We start from the raw sequence: 22,246 nt of genomic DNA, 5'->3' as shown, positions 1-22,246 counted from the left end.
GGGCAGAGGTCAATGAATTGAACATGCAAATCAAAAAACTTTAAAGTGAACAAATTAAAAATCTCCAGAAGAAAACTAAATTAGAGATCCTAAAAATTAAGGGAGAGATTAATAAAATCGAAAGTGAAAGAACTATTGAACTAATAAATAAGACTAGAAGCTGATATTTTGAAAAAACAAACAAAATAGACAAAGTATTGGTCAATCTAATTTAAAAAAAAGGAAAGAAAACCAAACTAATAGTATCATAGATGAAAAGGAAGACCTCACCTCCAATGAAGAGGGAATTAAGGCAATCATTAAAAACTATTTTTCCCAATTAAATGGCAATAAATATGACAATCTAGGTGATATGGACGAATATTTACAAAAAACTAATTGCCTATATTAACAAAAGAAATAGAATACTTAAATAATCCCATGTCAGAAAAAGGCATCAAAGAACTCCCTAAGAAAAAATCCCCCAGGGCCTGATGAATTCACAAGTGAATTCTATCAAACATTCAAAGAACAGCTAATTCCAATACTATACAAACTATTTGACATAATAAGCAAAGAGGGAATTCCACCAAATTCCTTTTATGACACAAATATGGTACTGATTCCAAAGCCAGGCAGGTCAAAAATGGAGAAAGAAAACTATAGACCAATCTCCTTAATGAACATAGATGCAAAAATCTTAAATAGGATACTAGCAAAAGAGATTCCAGCAAGTTATCACGAGGGTTATTCACTATGATCAGGTGGGATTTATACCAGGAATGCAAGGATGGTTCAATATCAGGAAAATCATCCACATAATTGACCATATCAAGAAGCAAACCAACAAAAATCACATGATTATCTCAATAGACACAGAAAAAGTCTTTGACAAAATACAACACTCATTCCTATTGAAAACACTAGAAAGCATAGGAATAGAAGGGTCTTTCCTAAAAATAATAAGCAGCATTTATCTAAAACCATCAGCCAACACCATCTGCAATGGGAATAAACTAGATGCATTCCCATTAAGATCAGGAGTGAAACAAGGATGCCCATTATCACTGCTAGAAACACTAGCTGTAGCAATTAGAGAAGAAAAAGAAATTGAAAGTATTAAAATAGGCAGTGAGAAGACCAAGCTATCATTCTTTGCAGATGATATGATGGTCTACTTAAAAAAATCCCAGAGAATCAACTAAAAAGCTAATTGAAATAATCAACAACTTTGGCAAAGTTGCAGGATACAAAATAAACCCACATAAGTCATCAGCTTTTCTATATATCTCCAACACATCCCAGCAGCAAGAATTAGAAAGAGACATTCCATTTAAAATCACCCTAGACAATATAAAATACTTAGTAATCTATCTGCTGAGACAAACACAGGAACTATATGAACACAACTACAAAACACTTTCCACACAATTAAAACTAAATTAAATTAAATTTAAAAGGTTTTCTACAAACAAAACCAATGCAACCAAAATAAAAAGGGAAGCAAAAAATTGGGGGAAAAAAATCTTCATAACAAAAACCTCTGACAATGGTCTAATTACTCAAATTTATAAAGAGCTAAATCAATTGTACCAAAAAAATCAAGCCATTCTCCAATTGATAAATGAGCTAGGGACATGAAGAGGCAATTTTCAGATTAAGAAATCAAAACTATTCATAAGCACATGAAAAAGTGTTCTAAATCTCTTATAATCAAAGAGATGCAAATCAAACAACTCTAAGGTATCACCTCACACCTAGCAGATTGGCTAACATGACAGCAATGGAAAGTAATGAATGCTGGAGGGAATGTGGCAAAGTCAGGACATTAATTCATTACTGGTGGAGTTGTGAATTGATCCAACCATTCTGGAGGGCAATTTGGAACTATGCCCAAAGGGCGATAAAAGAATATCTACCCTTTGATCCAGCCATAGCACTGCTGGGCTTGTACCCCAAAGAGATATCAAGGAAAAAGACTTGTACAAGAATATTCATAGCTGCGCTCTTTGTGATGGCAAAACATTGTAAAATGAGGGGCTGCCCTTCGATTGGGGAATGGCTGAACACATTGTGGTATATGATGGTGATGGAATACTATTGTGCTCAAAGGAATGATAAACTGGAGGGATTCCACGTGAACTGGAATGACCTCCAGGAAGTGATGCAGAGTGAGAGGAGCAGAACCAGGAGAACATTTACACAGAGACTGACACACTGTGGAACAATCAAATGTAATGGACTTCTCCATTAGTGGCAATGCAGTGACCCAGGACCATCCAGAGGGACTATCCCAAATGTTATCCACATTCAGAGAAAGAACTGTGGGAGTAGAAACACAGAAGAAAAACAACTGCTTGAACACATGGGTTGATGGGGATATGATTGGGGATATAGACTCAAAATGATCACTCTAGTGCAAACATCAATAATATGGAAATGGGTTTTGATCAAGGACACGAATTTAGGGATAAAACCCAATGGAATGTTGTGCTGGCTATGGGAGAGGGTGGGGGGAGGTGAAGGAAAGAACATGATTCTTGTAACCAGGGGAAAATATTCTAAATTGACTAATAAAATAAAATTTTAAAAAAATAATAAAAGATAGATAAAATGAATAAACTCAATATACACTTTAAAATTAGAAAAATACAACTGAAAGATCTAAAATAAGAATAAAAAAGAGAACATGTTAATAGAGGGGAATTAGATAAATTGTGTGTGGGATAAAATTGTGCATTGTTCCCCAGGATACATTTAGTATTAGTGATCATAGATTGGCAACTTCCTGTAGAAAAATTGTGAAGTTATGTATAAATGGAGATTTCAAACCCTAGACTTAATTCCCCACAAGTCCTTGGTAGTTCCCAGAATTCCCTATAATCTCGCCCGAGTCTCCACGTTGGTGAGACAATTGGTGTTTAACTGGCAGTCACGTCTCCCACGAGCTCTTCCTGTGCAAATGATGCAGGCAAGTACAATGGTAAACTAAGTGCTTGGATTTTAAATGGGCTAATCAGCCATGGGCACGTGGTTTTTATTTTGTAACCTCTTTATTCCTTGATTTCTAATGATCCTTAATAAATCTTATAAAATATTATATTTTTTATTATTAGAGATTTAATTTTTTTATAGTTTTGGCAACCACAAATCAGACCAGAACTCAATTTTTTTAAGATACCCTAGATAATTTTTTTAAGCCACGTTTCTCCACGTTTCGCCAAGACTTCTCGCCCACCCCTCCTACCCACCCACCCTCGCAAAGCTGCTTCTCCTGATTCAGCTCACTCCTGCTGCTCACTCCTGCCTCTAGCCATTCACTCCTGACTTTTTTGACTGAGATCACTCACCCAGTGGCCCCAGCCCCAGCCTCAGGCCCCAGCAACTCTACTCCTTATCTCTGACCTCTGAGCCAGATTCATCATCCAACCCCAGGCCCACCCCAGGACCCAGGCTGCTGGTAACTGCCACTGTGTCTTTGAATCACAAACCAGCTGCTAAAAAACTGGGGTGTTCTTTCCTTAGGCACCAATTAGCCTCCACATGGCAGGGGACCTCAGGGGGGCAGCGAGGAGGGAAGAGACTTTTCCAAACAGGAAGTTGATTACAAGCATGGCATATTCTATGATAGAGCAGTGCATTGCCTATTTCAAAGGATGTTTTTTCAGTGCACTGATCCTTTTACTTATCTGAAATTCAGAGGAGAAATTTATCTCCCTACAACTCTTTACCGTTTGGGCCTGCCCAGTTTGGGATTCCTAAAACCCATGTTATCCCTTGCTATGGGATATTCCACAGTACTGACAGAAGGAATTTCAATGGAAAAAAACAAAACAAAACAAAACAAAAAAATGAACTTTAAGGAGACTGGAGGTTGTATTTTTAAGACTTTTCAGACTCCAATGTTTTGTAAACATCTCTGTTTTATTGCATTTTGCTGATTGTTTTGCTTAAGAATTAATTTTGTTGGTTTTAAGTTCATACATTAATGTATTAAATACTATTCTGTTACACTGAATCATTTTAATGTACTGGGTTTTAACTACTGTTATATTCCGTTGCTTTCCCCTTATAACTATAATAAGCAAATATTAATAAGCCCATATATAAAAACAGACTTTTTTCTATTTTGACTTTGAACCTTGTCACATAGAGGATGGATGGACTTTATCAAAAACTGGTTACAATTGGATAACAACCTTTGGAAAATTACAATTATAATCCCCACCTCTCACATTTATAAAAATGTGAATGGATGGATGAATGGATCACAGTCTCATACCAAAGGAGCTAGGGAGTTAATCCCAGGGCATGGTACCCCTGGATGGCTCCCAAAAAGGGAGTATCTTTCATTTGTAACTCTTCAGCTCACTTTAACCAACATCAATAGTACAGAGGTTTGGGTGTTTGTTTTTTTTCTAGACTCCTCTGCCATATTTTTGTAATGACAGTAATAGATTTACCCCAAAAAATAAATAAATAATCTCAGCCGAGGTTAAAACATTGCTACACCTGAAAAACTTGTGACAAGTATCCATTTTCTTTAAATGTCATACAGCAGACTCATTCATGTAAAATATGATAGTGGGTTTGTTTGCAATTGTCATTAAATGGACTATTATAACTTTGGGGATTTTAATACTTTTTGAATGTGCAGTACCTGTTGTTCTTTATAAAAAACTGTAACTTTGTGAAAATCATTTGCTTGTACTCACAGTGGATCATGGCCAGGTATGAAGAGGAAATGGATCTCATTTTTGTTGAGAAAACTTTGTATTCTATATTTCCTTAGCAGACACAGTGTGTCAATGATTATAAGCTATATTTCTGAATTTTAAAAATTCTTTTATTATTATATTTTTCTTGCATGTGCAATATACTATTTCAGTTTTTATTTTTTCTTTCCATTTCATATTTGAAGCACATGTCACCAGTATTAAGATTCTCTTTAATTTTTGATTTTGCAGTAATATAAGTTTAAAATACATTTGCTATAATGTCAATGTATACCCAAAATCTTGAGACTATAAAAATGATGCCACTAATTGTTTAAAAAATTATGGGGCTTTGCTTAATGATTCTGTCTGATTCCAGGACAAGAGAATACAAAAAGAGCCATTGCACGGTGCCAAAGAAGCACGAGCACAAGGTCAAAGAGACCAACAGCTGAGGAGGAGGAGGAGGACTGAGAGGGAGAGGGGGAGGAGGAGGAGGAGGAGGAGGAGGGGAAGCACAGGGAGGAGGGGAGGGGGAAGAGCAAGAGGAGGAGGAGGAGGTGGTGGTGGTGGTGGTGGTGGTGGAGGAGGAGGTTTGGTTTGAATTCAGAGTCCATCACTTAATTCAAGAAGATGGTTTTTCTCATCTCAAGTCCTTTGAGATCGTCTTAGAACACCTAGTCGTTCACAGCTACTGACCATACATTGTTGCTGTGATTGTATAAAATGTTCTGCTGGTTCTACTCATACTTTTGCATCAGTTCATGGAAATCTTCCCAGGTTTCTCTGAAATGATCCTGCCTGTTATTTCTCATAGCTCAATAGGGTTACATTACAATCACATACCACAACTTGTTGGGTCATCCTCCAATTAATATCCCTCCATTTCCAATTCTTTGCTACCACAAAAAGATCTGCTATATAAATAGGTTCTTTCCCTCTCTTGGGGATCTCTCTGGGACACATGCCTAAATTAAAGGATATGCATGGTTTTAAAGCCTTTGGGACAGAGTTCCAAATGGCTCCCCCAAATGGTAGATCAATTCACAACTCCACCAACAGTGCATGAGTGTCCCAGCTTTCACACATCTCCAAATTGATCATTCTTTTTCTGGCACAATGGCAAATTTGACAGGCATGAGATGGTCCATCAGAGGTGTTTTATTTGGCAGTTCTAGGCCAAAAATTCTTAGCTGAACTTGAGGTTGAGGCAATTATAGAAGTTTGTTTACTTAAAACAGAAAGATTTCTGCACAAACAACATCCATGCATCCAGGATAAGAAAGAAAATGTGTCAATGAAAATAACTTTGGGATCCAATTTCTCTGAAAAGGGTCTGATATACAAGAAAATTTGTAAACACAGGACCAAGAGCCATTCTCCAGTAGATAGTCAAAGGTTCTGAACAAAGTTTTCAAAAGAAATGTTGAGGATTCATGGCCACCTGGAAAATGGTCTAAGTCACTAGTCAAGAGAAACAGGAACTAAAATAGGACTGAGACTTCATCTTATACCCTGCAAATCCCCCCCCCAAAAAAAGAAAAGAAAAAAAGCTAGGAAACTATCGGTGATGGAGGGGGTTGTGGGAAGATAGGCACACAAACATAGTGATAATAGTCATAAAATGGTAGAAATTCATGAAAATCTGCTTTCCACTTCCACCTCAGACACTTACATGCTACATGACTCTGAAAAGTCACTTAACTTGTTTGCCTCAGTTTCCTCAACTATAAGATGATGAAAATAAGAACATTTGCCTCAGAGGGTTATTATACAGATGGCAGAGAGCAGATTTTTAGGAGAACATAAAGGACTCCAGTCTGTATCCCATTCTTTGATGTTGAGCTGGCTGGATGCCTTTCTGACAAGGCTGGGATGTCTCCTTCAGGACCTCCTTATTAAAAAGAAAACTCCCAGGCTTTCCAGAAACTCAAGAAAACTACAAAACTACAAGGGAAGGACTAGACCAGAAGGAATGGACCCAGCTGCTGGTTCTGGTACAAACAGCTCTGCTCAAGATCACTCGAAGCTCCTCTTCTGAGAAAAAGGCCCCATTTCTGTGAGGGCCACCCTGGTCTCACCCCAAACTCCTCAGACTCTCTCTGGGTCAGGGAGCCCAGCAGCAGACGGGCAGTGATGGGGTCACACTATGGAGTGGACACAAAAGCTACAGGGGAGCTCTCTGGGGGCTTCCCCAGCTGCCTGATTCTGCCTGTCACTAGCAAAAATCCTGAACTCTAATGGCATAGAATGACCTTCCAGCCCCTTCCTCTCTCCTCACACCTTCCTCCTCCTCCTCCTCTGACCCAGGGACTCTCACTGGCCTCCTGGCTGATCCTTGGCCAAGACCTTCCATGGTCTGACTCTCCCTCCTCCCTCTGAGATTCCTTCAAGTCCCAGCTAGACCCTCCCCTGGGGAACCAATGATTTCTGTGGTCCCCAGAGCCCTTAGAGCCTTCCCTCCCAGAGGGCCTCCCTCCAGCAAGGCCCCAAAGAGCATGTTTGGACACAGCTGCTGAGGGGTCTCCTCAGCCAGACTGTGAGGGGCCTCGAGGGCAGCCGATGCTTTCTCTGACTTGGGAAGACTCAGAGGACCTGAGGCAGAAGCGAGTCCGCAGGAACAGGGGGACAATTTCCTCTCTGAGGACGACAGCACAGACCTGGGGAGAACCTCAGGCCTGGCCAGACAAACTCAAGTGGGAACAGGCTGGTCCAAAGAGACAGAGGAAGAGGCTGTGTGTGTGTCTGTCTGTCTCTGTGTCTGCGTGTTGCGAGGCAAGCAGAGGAGAGCAAAGACTCCATCCCTAGGCAGGAAAGACAACGAAGTGAACGGCCTTCCTTGGTGATGGCGAGAAATCCAGCATGGCAGGGGGCGCCTGGGGGGGCTCTGGGGGTCTGAGCTGCCCAAGGGCCAAGGAATCCCTCCCAAACCCTGAGAAGAGAGCCAGGAAGGGCTGTTCCTCCTGCCTTGGACGTGGGAGCAGAACTGGCCCAGCAGGAAGGAGGCAGCAGCTTCCCAGCCATCTTGTGGCAGAGCCAGGGAAGGGCCTCCCTGGCTGATGGGGCTGGAATGCACTTACCGGGGCTCGGAGTCTGTCCCTCTCCAAGGCCATCCCTGGGACTCCAGGCTCCCTGTTGAGGCAGCAAAGTAGCCCCGGTGAGTCCAGGTGGGGAAGCTCCTCCACCTTTCCCAGCTTTGCTTCCCTCAGGATTCTACCTTCCCCTGACTTTATGACCCCCAGAATGGAGCTCCAGCCAAAGCTCTCCCTGACAGGCCTCCCCTGGCCCGGAGCCCCCGGGGCGTTCCTTCCCCTCTTTCCCCAGTGTAGAAAAGCCCGTCTTTGGGCTCCTTCTCTGAGCCAGCGGCTCTTGGTGGAACCCGAGAAGAAAGTTGGCCAGATCTCCTCCGGGCTCCGGGTCTGGCTCAGCCCCGACCCTCCTGGGGCCAGGCCTGCCCTCAGGCAGGGAGGCAGCCCGGCTTGGGAAGAGAAGAGGGTCTGGGGGCTGACGGGTCCCCTCCCTCTGCTCCTCCTCCCAGAGCCCCAAGAGGCAGCAGGGCCCGGGATCCCCCACGGGATGGCCCGAGCTCTGCCCTCCACCAGGACCCACTGGCGCGCTTCGGCGGCTCTTCTCTCCCTCCTTTGGGGTTTTCTGCCATTTCCTTGGGCCATCCTCCGCCGGACTCTCCCAGAGGTCAGAGCAGGGCCTGGTCTTGTCTCCCTCCCAGAAGGTGGAGGCCTGAGCTGGAAGGAGGACAGTCGAGGCTGAAGACGCCGAGAGCCGGCCCAGCTCCTCCTCCCCCAGAGGCTGAAGGATGGACCCCAGGAAGACATTAGCCCAGAAGCGCCTCTTTGGCTCCGTCACTCCCTCCCAGCCCAGCCCAGAGGCTTCTGGGAATTCACTCCGATGCTGCCCCCCATGCCCTAAAGCTCCGCAGTGCCGGGAATTCTCCCAGGGCTGGTGTGCAGAGTCCTCCCTCCCCCCATCACTCCCGCAGCAGTTCTCCAATTTGGGGGGCCCCGCCTTCTCCAGCCCGTGCAGGAAAGGTTAAGTGACTTGCCCAGGGTCACACAGCTAGGACGGGCCTGAGGTGGATGGGGGGCCCAGTGAGATGAGAGGGAGGAAGGGGGTGGGAAGGCCCTGGAGATGCAGCCCTGCAGTTTTTAGGGAAGTTTTCCATCCTCATTAGTGACTAAGGAAGGGGTCACCTGTTGGGGGGCTGGAGCCCTGTCACTGCCAAGGCACTGAGCCCCCCTTACCCATGCTTCTCTGTTTGTCCAGGAGAGGGGGGCAAGCACACCCCAATATAAAAGGGTACCCCGGGCACCCTTGGGTCCGATTCTGCTCCTTTCTGAGCAGACCGGCGGGAAGGCAGCGATGGGGGAAGGGGAGCAGGCTTGGACCTCGTCCCGGGTGCCTGGAGAACTCACTGACTGTCCAGGGAGGCCAAGCAAGGCCCCCCCCCCATGACCCACAGGGACCGTCCCTGTGTCCTCTGGGCTCTGTGCGGCGCCTTGGCCGGGCCTGGGGGACCCTCCAGCCCCCCTGAGGAAGAAGCTTCCTGGCTGCAGTCCAGGCCCTCGACCCCCGCTGCCCCCCACCCGCCCCAACTTACACATCTGGAAGGGAGAGACCCTGGGCAGGGGGGGAGGGGAGGGGAGCTGCCAGGAAATGACCAGAGGAGCCCCGAGAGTGGGAGCCAAACCCCGGGCTGGGATTTAGCCCCCGGCAGGGAAAGGGGTCTGAGGGCCCCGACAGAAGGGGGAGCCAAGGGGGGGCTGGGAAGGCACGTGGCCCAACAGGGCTCCTGGCAAGGAGGGCGGGGACCCCGGGGAGACTGAAGCGTTGGGGGGCGGCTAAGCCTGGGCAAACCGGATGGCGGGACACTGAGGTCTCCCTAGGCGCCGGGGAGGGCTCCTGGGACCCTCCGGTAGAGCGGAACCGGAAAGGGACCAGGCCAAGGGCCAGGGGTCCAAGGAAGGGGACAGGAAGGCAGCGCTCGCGGATCCTCACAGAGGGCTGACGATGGAATCTCTAACCAGGAGCTGGGGGTCAGGACTCCTGGGTCCTGAAGGGGAAGCTGAAAGGGGGCTCCTCCGGGCCCCCTCTGCCCTGGGCCATACCAGCCTCGGGGTCCAAGAGCAGCACCCCCAGCTTATTGGGAAGATTCTCCATTGGGGTTTGGAAGGGTCCAGTGGCCAGCCGGTCTCAAGGCCGTTTAGAATTCTCAGGTGGGCGTCTTAACTGCCACCCGGAGTCTCTGGGCCGGGCCTTCCCTGGACTCTCGGGGAATGCCTGGACTGTATGCTACTTCCTATGGAGCTAAGGGGGGGTTCAGGCCGGGAGCCCCCCCAGGCCCTGAGGGGCAGCCATCCCCCCTGCGGTGTTGTAAGGGCACTGCTCACACTGGCCTCCCCAACCGTGTCTACTTGGCCAGGCCCGCAGGACAAGGCCTCACTGTAAGCAGCACCAGAGGAGGGCCTGTGGGAGTTTCCAAAAGCATCTCCCAAGCTCCTGGCCAGGAGCACGTCCTCTGGCCCTCCCCGGCCTCCCTGCAGTCCAGAGGACAATCTCACCTCCTCCAGGAAGCCCTCCTGAACGCCTCTTGGCTCTCTGCCCTCTCTCTGGTCAGTGGTGCCCATTTAGCCCGCATAGAGGCTGCCTCGGGCAACAATGAGCTGGCATGGAGGGAAGGAATTGCAATCTGGGGTCCTGACCCAGGAGGGGGGTGCAGGAGGGGAGCCGACACGTGAGGAGGCCTGAGGCGTTCCCGAGAGCACGAGGAGGGGGTGGGGGAGGCTCTGCCCAGGGGCGGCCGGGGAGGCAGGACTCCTGGGTCCTTACAGGGTGCGGTACCATTGCGCCCTGTTCTGACCCCCTGGACACCCTCTCCAGGCAGGGCGTTTTAACCGGTAAGAAGATCCCGCAGGGCACGCCGATAACCACGGCTCTGCTCCAGCCCCACGTCCTTTCCGGACCCCCGCCAGCCCCTCCCGTGGGTCCCCGTGGGATGGCCGCCCCCTTTCCCGCTGTCCCGCCTCCACCAGTTCACGAAGTACCTCCGTTACCCGGGAGGATTCTCGGGGGCGACAGAGGAAAGGGTGGACTCGGCACAACCTTGGCTTCCTGCTTCCCAGAGGCCTCTGCGCTGCCCCAGGTTCCGAGGCCGGAGGCGGGAGACCCCAAAATAGTCTCTTCTCCTCCCCACGCTTGCAGATAAGGAGGACGTGATCAGGATCCCGAGGGTACGGGTTGGCTCCTCAGCCAGGCCGGAGGAGTGTGACCTGCTGAGGGTCGGCAGGAGAACAGAGCCACAGGAAGAAGGAGAAGGCCCCGCCCCTCCAGGGGCAGCGGTCTCTAGCCACGCCCTCTTGCTCTGGTCTCTCTCTAGCCACGCCCCTTCCTCTGCTATTTCCCCGCCCAGGTTACCCCAGCAACAAAAGCCAGGGAAAGCACCTTCTTGGTCCCGTGAGCTCGGACCTCTGAGGAATTGGCGTTGGAATTCCTGGCTCTTGCTCAGTAAACCGAATGAGGAAGGGAATCCCTGGGGCCGGGGCCTGTCAGGAGTCCTCGAGGACATCCCGAGGTTTTAGACACCTGTCAGGGGAAGAGCAGTGTGCCGGCCCCTGCTGGCCACCCTGCCCAGGCGGGTGGGGGGAGTACGCACCAGAGTTCCCTCTAACGAGCCCCAGCAGGAAAAGCTTTCAAAGCGGAGGAGGGATGGACTGGGCAGGATCTTGACTTCCTATTTCCCAGAGGCCTCTGCGCTGCGCCTCGGGATGACCCTCTCCCTCTTCCCTCCTCCCCCATCTCCCTGCTGTGTCTCCAGTCTGAGCTTGTGGTCAGATTTGAACGGAGGCCTTTCTGCCTCTGCCCAGGTCCTGCCGGCTCCCCTGATCCCCTTTCCAGATAAGGGATAACTATGGACGGAGTCCAGCCTTCTCTGAAGAAAATGCGCAGAACCAAACGTTCCGGTTCCCCGACCTTCACCCCCTTCCTCTCCCCACACTAAGTGCTGGGCCCCAGGAGCCTCTTCTTCGTGAGGACAAATGCACTGGCTGAGAGACGGCATGACTCCCCGAGAGAACAGTCCAGAGGCGTCCGGGAGGGAGGAGCAGGCAGCACGGCAGGACACAGGACGATCCCTCCAGGCCGCTGTGTCTGGGCTTCAGACTGACCTTCGGACCCAGTTGGGGAGTTTCTGCCAGAATGGACCTGAACAGGATGGGGGGGGGGGGCACGGCAAATTAGAATCTGCTCCCCAGAACGCTAAATCCCAGCTTCCCGTGTTCCGTCTCACGTTATGTCCTTGGGGTTTGGAGGGAAAGTTTGGGTGTGACCCCTCTCTCTTTTCCCAGGATTAATAAATCTCATGTAATACTTGGCGTTATTGGCGATTACTTTTCATCTTGGGGGAGGGGAGCTGCTGCTCATTTCAGGTTCCATAGCAGGGTTGAAGGGGTGCACTTCACAAAGTGAGTTCAAACACCCAGAATTTCAATTATTGGAACCCCGATTTAGTAATAAAAGAACAAAGAATCTACCAGCTGTGACAGACTTCCCTAGTGGAAGCTGCTGTAACATTTAAAAATTAAATAATATTTCTTGCTACCCAGAGATAAATAGTTTACAAAGTTTTATTAGGAAGGGTAGACAATCATTCCTAAGTAACCTGGGTGCATGCTAACTTAGCCTACCAGTTTCTTCCTTGTTCCCCCTCGCCTGCTCTGTCTCTTCTCCTTTGGTTCTCCCATGGTCTTGTGGCTCTCATATTCTCCCCGGTTCTGCCCCAAACCTTAACTTCTATTGACATACAGAACTGGTGCAACTGTGGTATGTCAGGAATGGTTGATGGACAGATAAAGTTACTCAGGAGGGGGAGGGGATGAGCTTCCTTGACATCCCCCTGTGATCCTTTGGGAGACCCGTCTCCCCGGTGGATCGTTTAAATATGACTATCTTATAACTAAATACCTTCTAGCTAAAAGTACATACAATATTGCATTGTTCTAAGAGGGTGATACAATAGTTAGATATGGGAGTAAAAATACAAAAACTGATTGATAGACGCATTGACAAAATGCCAACTAGGGAGCAGTCCCATTTGGCATAAGAGTTTACATTCAGAGTAAGTATATTCAACCCCCTTCAATTCAGTTCATTGTATCCCAAGGTTCATTCTGGATCTTTTGATGCAATGTGTGGCTTCTTCAGGCATATTTACAGTACCTTCTCCAAAAGGATCCACTTTCTTGATTTTGAGTGTTAGCAAGTTTCTTTTCCTGAAATTTCTCCAAAAATTTTTAAACCTTGCATTTTAGGATAATTATACAATCCCCCCTGAGGAGGGTGTTGACCAACACCAGAATCACACTAGGATATATGACTAAGTATATAGGTATATTGTCAAAATAAAACAAAACAAAAACAACCACCCCCAAAAAAATCCCAAATAAAAGAGTAAAAATTAATGAAATTCTGTATAAAAAATAAGAAATACAGATATGATAAAAAAAATTTTAATTTCATGTGTATAAAATTCTGAGTAAAAAATAATAAACCTGTAATAGGTTCCTAAATCACAGCAAGGACCAATTAAAGTGACTTATGTAATTAAAGTGACTTATGCGGGCGGAGTCAAGATGGCGGCTTATCAAGCAGCAAAAGCTCAGACCTCGTGGAAGACCCTTCCTTACCGATACAGACTGAGTGCTCCAAGGGCACCGAAATCCAAGCTGAACAACAGGACAGAAGCGGGGAACCCTCCTTCTGGACTCAAAAGGTACACCCCCCAAAATCCAGAATCCGAAAATACTTGGGTCTAAGGGGAAGGCAGAGCGAAGGTCCCAGGACCCCTCCCCCACAACCCAGAGCGCTGAGCCCGAGGCAGCAGGAACCTCTGAGCGGGCAAAGGTGCTGGTTTGGAGGGTCTACCTTGTGAGCAGCAGGGCGCCAGGCTCGGAGCATCCAATTTGGACATCGGGGAGGAAGCCAGGGAGAAACAGGCCTTGGCTGGGTCCCTCCATCGGGCTCCAGTCTCACCGTTGCCTCGGGGCACATCCAGACCAATCCAGTTAAACATAATCCCATCAGAACTCCTCAGAGTTCAGGGAGGCGGCCAAAGGCACTTGCGGACAGCGGAGAAGCAGCTGGAGAGAACTGGACAGAGCCTGGGCGGCCCAGCCTTCCAGGAGTCTTCAGAGCCTCAGAGCTTCATACCACATACAGCCCAACCCACTTGAACTCAATCCAGTCAAAAGCCTCCAGAGGACAGGGAAGCTAACATTCCTCTCCTAGAGACTGTACCAAGAGATCTGACAAAGCTCCAAGAGGGGAGACTGACAGCCCCAAAACCAAAACAAAATGAGAGGAGCAAGAGCACAGCCAAATACGGGGAGCAAAGAAGGGGTAAACTCGAGCAAACAACAGAAAAAGAAGAAAGAAATTACAATAGACAGCTTCTGCACAGGTAATGAGCAAAGAGCGAATGAAACAGAGGGGGGGACCCAGCAAAGGAAAAATCAGAAATCCCAGTGAATTGGATACAGGCTTTGGAAGAACTAAAGTGACTTATGTCTCACAAGCCCATTTGCAGCCAGGACTACAAAATTGCCAAACTATAAGAGAGAAAGGACTAAGTTTCATCAGCAAACAGGAAAATGTATTCCTTGGTCTGATTGTACTGTAACTGTCAGAGATAGGAGGAGCCAGGATGATAGCCAACTTGAGGCACTTGACTCAAAGTATTGCACATGTAGTGTGGTTCAAGGAAGTCCTGCATCTTAACATATGTCAAGCACTGCAACCTCAATTCTCACACTAGGTTCAAGTCCTTTGGTATTGGCAGCATAGAAGTTCAACAATCCTCCCTGGATTGGATTTGGTCTTATTTTGACCTCATGCTACTTGGCACTGTATAGTGAGCTCTTTTGTTCCCTTCTCCTGGAATCAGACAGAATCATTAAACAAAGTCCCATAACATTTATCAATAAATGGCAGGTTTCCATAGTTGAAAACTTTGGGGTATGCATATTACTAGGGCTAATAGACACTGTAAACTTATACTGTAAACTTTATCCTTCAAGTAAAAAAAAATATTAATACTGATCTCATGTACTCCAAACATCACCAATGTTAGGTAATAGAAAGAAAAAATCAATATCCCATTACGAATGTAAAGAGAAAAAAAATAATGAAAAAATCATAATTTCACTGTTCACATTCCATGTGACAATGTGTTAGCTGAGTAGAAGCACAATACAAAAGGTGCTCACTTAAAAATGAAATGTATATCACTCTTAACTTGGTCAGGATCCACAGTGTGAGTGTACATAATTTTTCCACCAGGTAAAAGGCTTTTAAAACCAGTAGTACAACAACTAATACAGATTCTAAAAAGTTCCAAAATCCCCAAAATTATAAGAGACCATTAATGACAATAAACAAACAAACCCACTATCATTAGGATTCACATGACTTGCTGTATGACACGTAAAACCATTTGAAATCATGAATACTTGTCAAGTTCTACAGATTTAGCAATCTTTCAACTTTGGCAAAGATACTAGTAACAAAGTTTATATTATTACCATCATTCCAAAATTTGGTGGGAGAAAAAAAAGACAGAAAAAACCTCTGTACAGTCAATGAAGAATTACAAAATATAATAAATCCATTTCAAAGCTACAAAGCTTCACAGGAAAAATCATTCCCACCTACTGGATGAGATTATAACCCATCACAGGTAACTAAGTCACTTGGGTACCTCCCTCCCTCATGGTTTGAGACTGTAAGAGTGTAACAGAACTGTCTCCAATATGTCCCAACCATTTTCACATGGAGCCGAGGACTAAAAAGTGAAAATCATTTCAGATACATCATCCATTACACTTACAAAAAATGCAGAGATGGGAAAATACAACAAATACAACATAGACCTCTGTAACAGTTAAATTAGTTTCTCTACTAAAAGTATTATATTTTTAGAGTTTTATTAAAGATTATTAGAAATCAAGGATACAAAATAATAAACCATGTGCCCATGGCTGATTTAGCCAAATTCAGAACCCCCACACTTAGTCTGCTCACTACATACTTGCAATCTCCGAGTACAAGAAGAGAAGGAGTAGGCGTTACAGTCAATTTAAATACAAATTGAGATCTCGCACTCGAGTGAGGACTCAGGTGAGATTATAGGGAATTCTGGGAACTGCCAAGGACTTCTGGGGATTGAAATCTGGGGTTCAAATCTCCATTTTTACACCTCTTATTACAAACAACTCAAGAGGCAGGCAAATAAATGATCAGTCAGAGGTAGGGATGCTCCCAAATATCTGAAAACCATGTCTGAATACTCATTAAAATCAATTTAGATTATTAGACAATTAAATTCTCCAAAACCGTTATACAGGTTGAAACCAATTTGATGGACATCATCCATCAGCTCTGTGTGACAATTAACAAAGGCAAAAAAGAACAAAATATTGTTTGTCGGCTTTTACAAAGATATTCTTCTACAGTACAATCACAGTCATGTATGTATAGTAGTCTGTCGGTGATCGATAATGACTATTGTCTTTGTGCAGTTTCATCTACGGTGTACCCTCCTGTGGCTTTGGAGTCCAAAGGCTGAGGCGCACAGTTTGTTGCACACGGGGCCTGGGACCCCAGCTGTTACGGGAGGTGCGGCTGTGGCCTGGTGTCGGCATTCAAGCTCAGCGGCAAGACGTCGACTTTGCTCATCTTCAAAGATGGTGGTGCTGGCATGGTGAATGTGGGTTCGCCAGCTGCTTCTGTCAGAGGCAGCGAGTTCTAGTTGCTTTGGTGTAATGCCAGCCCACTTCAAGTTGGACTTTGGCTGATCCTTGAATCTTCTCTTTGGTCGGCCTTGTTTCCTGAGTCCAGCTGACAGTTCACCGTAGAATACCTGTCTTGGTATTCGCTGTGGGTCCATGCGGATGACGTGTCCAGACCATCGTAGCTGGGTTTGGAGGACCAGGACTTCGATGCTGGTGGAGTTGGCTCTGTCGAGGACTTCCTGGTGGGTGATTCGGTCCTGCCATCGGATCCTCATGATTGACCGGAGGGAGCATTGGTGGAATTGCTCCAGCTGTTTCATGTGCTTCCGGTACAGTGTCCATGTCTCACACCGTACAGGAGCGAGCTGAGGACCACTGCGTTGTACACTTTGAGCTTCGTCGCAGTGTTTACACCACTGTGTTAGAGGACTTTGCAGCACAGCCGCCCGAGTGCCTGGCTGGCCTTTTGGATCCTGGCATTGATCTCGTGGTCTAGGGACCCGTCGTTGGCGATGGTACTGCCCAGGTACTTGAAGGTGTTGACGTCAGAAAGCTGCGTGCCGTCGATTGTAATGCATGGCTGGTTCGTTGGCCTCCCTGGTGCAGGTTGGAACAGCACCTCTGTTTTGCTGAGGCTGATAGTCAGGCCAAACAGTTTTGTTGCGGTGGAGAACCTGTCCACAATGGTTTGGAGATGATTTTCTTGGTGGGCCATGAGAGCACAGTTATCTGCGAAGAGAGCTTCCAGGATGAGTCTCTCTGTTGTCTTTGTTTTTGCAGTCAGGCGGCGAAGGTCGAATAGTGAGCCATCCAGTCGGTATTTGATGTAGACGCCCAGGTCTAGATCCATCACAGCATGTCGTAATACTTGGGTGAAAAATAGGTTGAATAGTACCGGAGCGAGGACACAGCCTTGTTTCATGCCATTGGAGATGTTGAAGCGATCGGAAGTCTCTCCACCAGATAGGACTTCCCCTGTCATGTCGACATGAAAGAGCTGGATCAGTTTGACGAATTTTGCTGGGCAACCGAGCTTGCTGAGGATCACCCACAATGCATCCCTGTTTACTGTGTCGAACGCCTTCATCAGGTCTATGAAGACAATGTAGAGACTCAGGTTCTGCTCATGGCATTTTTCCTGCATTTGCCTCACCATGAAGACCATGTCGATGGTGCTGCGATCTGGTCGGAAGCCACATTGTGATTCAGGCAGGTTCTGCTCTGAGATAGATGACAGGAGTCTGTTGAGTATAACACGGGCGAGGATATTTCCAGCAGTGGAGAGTAGTGAGATGCCTCTGTAGTTGTCACAGGCTGCTCGTGAGCCTTTGTTCTGGTATAGGGCTACAATGGAGGCATCTCTGAGTTCTGGGGGCATGTCTTCCTCTTCCCATATGCTGGTCAGTACTATGTGGAATGCCTGGAGTGCCTTTCCATTTAAGGCCTTGTACACCTCGGTTGGGATCCCGTCTTTACCAGGTGCCTTGCCTGCACTCATTTGTTTGATGGCTTTTTGGACTTCCTCTATTGAAGGAGGGACGTCAAGTTGTTCAATGGTGCGGTTTTGGGGGATCTGGTCAAGGGCGCTTTGGTCGACTGAAGAGGGTCGGTTGAGAAGCTGACTGAAGTGTTCTTTCCACCTGTTGCTGATGCCTTTTTTATCTTTTATGAGAGAGTCACCGTCAGAGGATAGCAAGGGAGTGGTGGTGGGTTTTGATGGTCCATAGACAGTCTTGAGGGCACTGAAAAATTGTTTGTAGTTTTTCATATCAGCAAACCGCTGGATTTCTTCTGCCTTTTTTTCCCACCATCAGTCTTGCAACTTCCTGATCTCATGCTGATGTTACAAGGGAATCACTTTAAAAGACTGATATATATTAATTTAAGGTCGCCAAGGAATCAGCTATGTAATTCCTAAATGAAAAACTCAAGTCAGCCGTCAGCTTTTTTTGGAGTTTAATTACAATAGGAGCAAGAAAGGAATTAGAGATATATATATAGAGAGAGAAAGGGGAGAGAAGGGAATAGGGCTTAAATACCCCTTCTGTTTAGGCTGGGCCAAAAGGCCCAAGCCCTTAGATAGCTGGGGCAAAGAAAAGAGATCAGTCCCTATTACTCACGTGTCCAAAATGGAGAAACAGTCTCAGAGGCCCCCACCTTCAGCTTCCTTCAGAGCAAGCTTCCTCAGAGCCCAGGAACAACACCGACCAAAAACTCAATCCTCCCGAGTCTCCAGACCCTCCTATCTTTAAGGAAACCATCCAAGTTGCCTCCCCTCAGTCCTCACATCTACCAATCACTCTTCATCAATTTCCCTGTCAATGGAGGCTCTCGCTTAACCCAGGACCGCCCAGAGGTTTCTGGCTTTTGCACATGTCTGTTGAAGGTCATATTTTTCAAATGATTAAATCTTTACTCTTTTGTTACAGCCCTTTTCTAAATCCTGTTAACTTGAGTATGGTAGAGATTGGAATAATTAAATTTTGATCTAGGCTGCAGCCCTTACTCAATCTTATTAGGACTGAATAGGGTGGAGTATCTCCATTGTATCAATTCTAAAATCAATCAAGACTCAAAGAAATTCCTGTTCTATGCTCAAGCATAGGTCAAAGTCCTTTCCATTGTTCAGCAAAGGGTTTCTGTCCTAAAGTAATCTTAAGAAGGGAAGAGAAGGAACCTCCCATGCCAATGGAGTTCCCATTCCAATAGACTATCAGTAAGAAATTTTCCAAGTAGGAAATATCCCAATGGTGAAATTTCCAACATTTATAAGTCTAAGGAAATTTGAGGTTTACACTGAGCCGTGGCTTGGAGAGACTTGAATCTGTCCTTTTTAGGAGCAGAGTTTGAGTTATTTTGCCACTCCATAAAGGCTTTGTTCTTCTTGCTCAATAGGTCTTCAATAGCAATGTTGTTCTCGTCAAACCAGTCCTGGTGATTGTGTTGTTTTGGGCCTAGGACTGCCTTTGATGTTTCCTTCACTGCGTCTCTGAACTGGTTCCATTTCTCGGTTGAGCTTCCAGCGAGTGGTCCCTTGGCAGACAGCTTGTTGTCCAGGCAGGACTGGAATGTTTGCAAATAAGATGGATCTCTAAGAAGACTCATGTTGTAAAATGCGCAAACTGTCTGGGCACGTTTTGGATGGCAAGGCACAATGCGCATTTGAAGAGTCGCTCTAACCAATTGGTGGTCTGTCCAGCATTCAGCTCCTCTCATGGCTCTGGTGATCTTTACATCCTGGATGTCTCGCCGGCGTACAATGATGTAGTCAATGAGATGCCACTGTTTTGATCTTGGGTGCATCCACGTTGTTTTATATTTGTTCACCATTCTGAACACAGTGTTCGTGATGGTGAGTTCGAATTCTGAGCATTTTATATCTTTTACAAAGATATTCTTCTACAGTACAATCACAGTCATAGGGGAGGTACATATTAACAATTTAACAGAATATTTCAATTTTGATAACTCATTAAGTAGTAGTAGTCTCTCAGTAACCAAGGATGACAATTGTCTTTGTGTGTTTTCATCTATGATAGATGAGTGTGCACAAAGACACTTGTGCGTGAAGGAAATTTAAGTGGAAAAGTTGATGCACAGAGACAGTCCCACTCTCTCAGCGTTGGAACTCATTAAGTGGTTATTAGTAAATTACATACATCTTGTATTTAGAACTGAGTTAGAGACTTCATTCTGGGGAAGGGAACAAACTAAAACAGTTAACATAAATAAGGCAATGAAGTCTGACAAGGCTTAAAATTTCACTTCCAGACTCTTTGAGGTTCCTTCCCCTCCCAAGTACCATCAGTCTTCACAATCCCTTTGTCCACACCTCTGGGGTCTCCCATGCTGAGGGGAGTTCCCACACTGATTACAGGTGTTTGGGTGTGAGTTTTGATTAGCTTCATTTGAATAACTATTACTCCTATTACCATCATTATTCCTGAAACTTCTATTCCTTTTTACCTGATTCTTCCTCTTACAATTCATAATCACATGACCAAATTTTCCACAAAAATAACATGTTAGTGGTTGTTTTGTGGATTCTTGTTGTGAGTCTTGAAATTTCTCAGACTTGTGAATGTTAAAAAAATTCCCCATTGGGGAATTCTCCATTGGAACAATTCCCTACTGGGACCTTTCCCCATTTGGAAAGTGAGAACTCTACTTAGATCAGAAATGGGAAGACCTCTACTCCACCCTTACTTAAGACTGCTTTAGGGGAAAAAAACTCCTTGCTGAACAATGAAAAGTACTTAAACCCATAGTTAAGCCATGCCTATTTTTAGAAAGGGGCGCTAAGTACCTATAAAGGTCAGGCAACTTGTGAACTTACAAGGAGCAAAGAGGTGAGAACTTACTCAGAGCTTTCCTGATGTGAATTATTCAGAAGTTTTAGTCTACCCAGAAAAGGTGAGAGCAAGATTTGAATTAAGAAGGTGATAACAAAATGTGAATTAAGAATGGCCAGTCCTTTGGAAAACGACTACTGTGATTGGTAGATGTAAGGACTTAGGGGAGGTGACATAGGAGAAATTGCCCTTTAAAAGGAGACGAAAAACTCTCTCTAAAAACAGTCAGCTGGGAAAGGCTGCCTTGAAGGATCTCTCTCGAGACTCTCTCGGGGACATTTCAGATTCAGGATTGAGCTGGTGAAGTCAGCTGAGATGGAGCTGGCCTAGTGTCACTAAAATCCTTGCTTGGACAGATCTTGTGGTGAGTGATTAAGGACTGATTGACTTAGGCCTGGGTTGGCCAGGACTGGTCAGGGCTGGCTTATCCTTTTCTCATTATTTTCTTTTTCTCTCTTTCTCTCTTTCTTTAATTCCTCATTGTATTATTAATTAAATTCTCTATAAAACCCAGTTCACTTGGGCATATTTCATAATTGGGAATATTTCCCTGGAGACTGCCTTATATTCGATTTAAAACAGGACACTGTAGTGAAAACCATATTTTCTGCGGTCACAATTTACTCATCCACTCTTATATCTACAACAATTTAAGTCTTCCACTATTTTAATCACTACAGTTTACAACCTCAACCATTTTAACTCTTACAGTTTATGGAATCCACTCTTTTAAATGCCATAGTTTATGGTGACCACGAAGGGACCCGAACCCTCAATCACAAGTGTATGTGATCTTTATGGCTGTCCTGCAGACTCTAACCCAACTGAAGAAGATGTTTAGATTTGTGGTTCCCCTTAAGGCAGAAAAGATTATGGCTATTGATAACAACCTGGAAAGCATGACTAAGGCTGTGTTTGAGCAATTGATTAAGGAAAAGGGGCTAGATCAGGTTGTGGGCAAGGAAAATGGGCAATCAGAGAATGTACCTAAGGAAAAAGGAGATGAAAATGAGAACAAGCCTGGTGAACCTGAGAAAATCTGTCCACTAAGAGAGGTCACCAAATTGTCCAGTAATGCTGGTGTGCTACACTCCAAAGCCCATAGACAATTCTCCACTCAGGAACTTGAATCCATAAAGAGCTGTTTCCAAAAATTTGAAGAAAATCCTTTCAAATCTCAAAAGGAGTTGAAACGCGCTTTCAGGATCTTTGATCCAGATTTCGAAGATGTAGAGTTCCTACTGTCAGAACTGTTTAGCCCCCATGAACAGAGACAATTTCTGCAGAAGACAAGATCTGATAGCAATTTAACTAGCTGGCCAACTGTGGAGCAAAAGGCAGATATAGACTTTGCTAACCCTACTAACATGTCCTATCTAAGAAGATGTAGGGAGGACTTGCT

At 45.8% G+C, this 22,246-nt stretch overlaps 1 protein-coding gene across 21 annotated transcripts in view; it reads right to left on the bottom strand.

Moving 5' to 3' along the window:
- The window catches only part of LOC100026020 (zinc finger protein OZF-like), a 515,718-nt gene that overhangs the window by 30,774 nt on the left and 462,698 nt on the right, over positions 1-22,246 (bottom strand). For 5 of the 21 annotated variants that reach the window (XM_056814482.1, XM_056814483.1, XM_056814507.1 and 2 more), the window contains exons 1-2: positions 10,763-11,579; positions 7,775-7,826 (exon numbers count right to left, since the gene is read on the bottom strand). The exons of 10 other annotated variants lie outside the window; for them this stretch is intronic. In XM_056814482.1, coding sequence (XP_056670460.1) covers positions 7,775-7,826; positions 10,763-11,274 — 564 coding nt within the window. In that variant the 5' untranslated portion in view covers positions 11,275-11,579. Of the gene's footprint in view, positions 1-7,774; positions 7,827-8,303; positions 8,438-10,270; positions 11,580-22,246 lie in introns of those variants that run through there. 6 more of the 21 variants (XM_056814493.1, XM_056814494.1, XM_056814485.1 and 3 more) reach the window with 4 other exon arrangements.

Source organism: Monodelphis domestica, chromosome 2, assembly GCF_027887165.1.
Source record: "Monodelphis domestica isolate mMonDom1 chromosome 2, mMonDom1.pri, whole genome shotgun sequence".
In the NCBI taxonomy this organism is placed as follows: domain Eukaryota; kingdom Metazoa; phylum Chordata; class Mammalia; order Didelphimorphia; family Didelphidae; genus Monodelphis; species Monodelphis domestica.
Note: the sequence above shows the minus strand (reverse complement) of the source record. Positions and strands in the feature narration are given on the sequence as shown.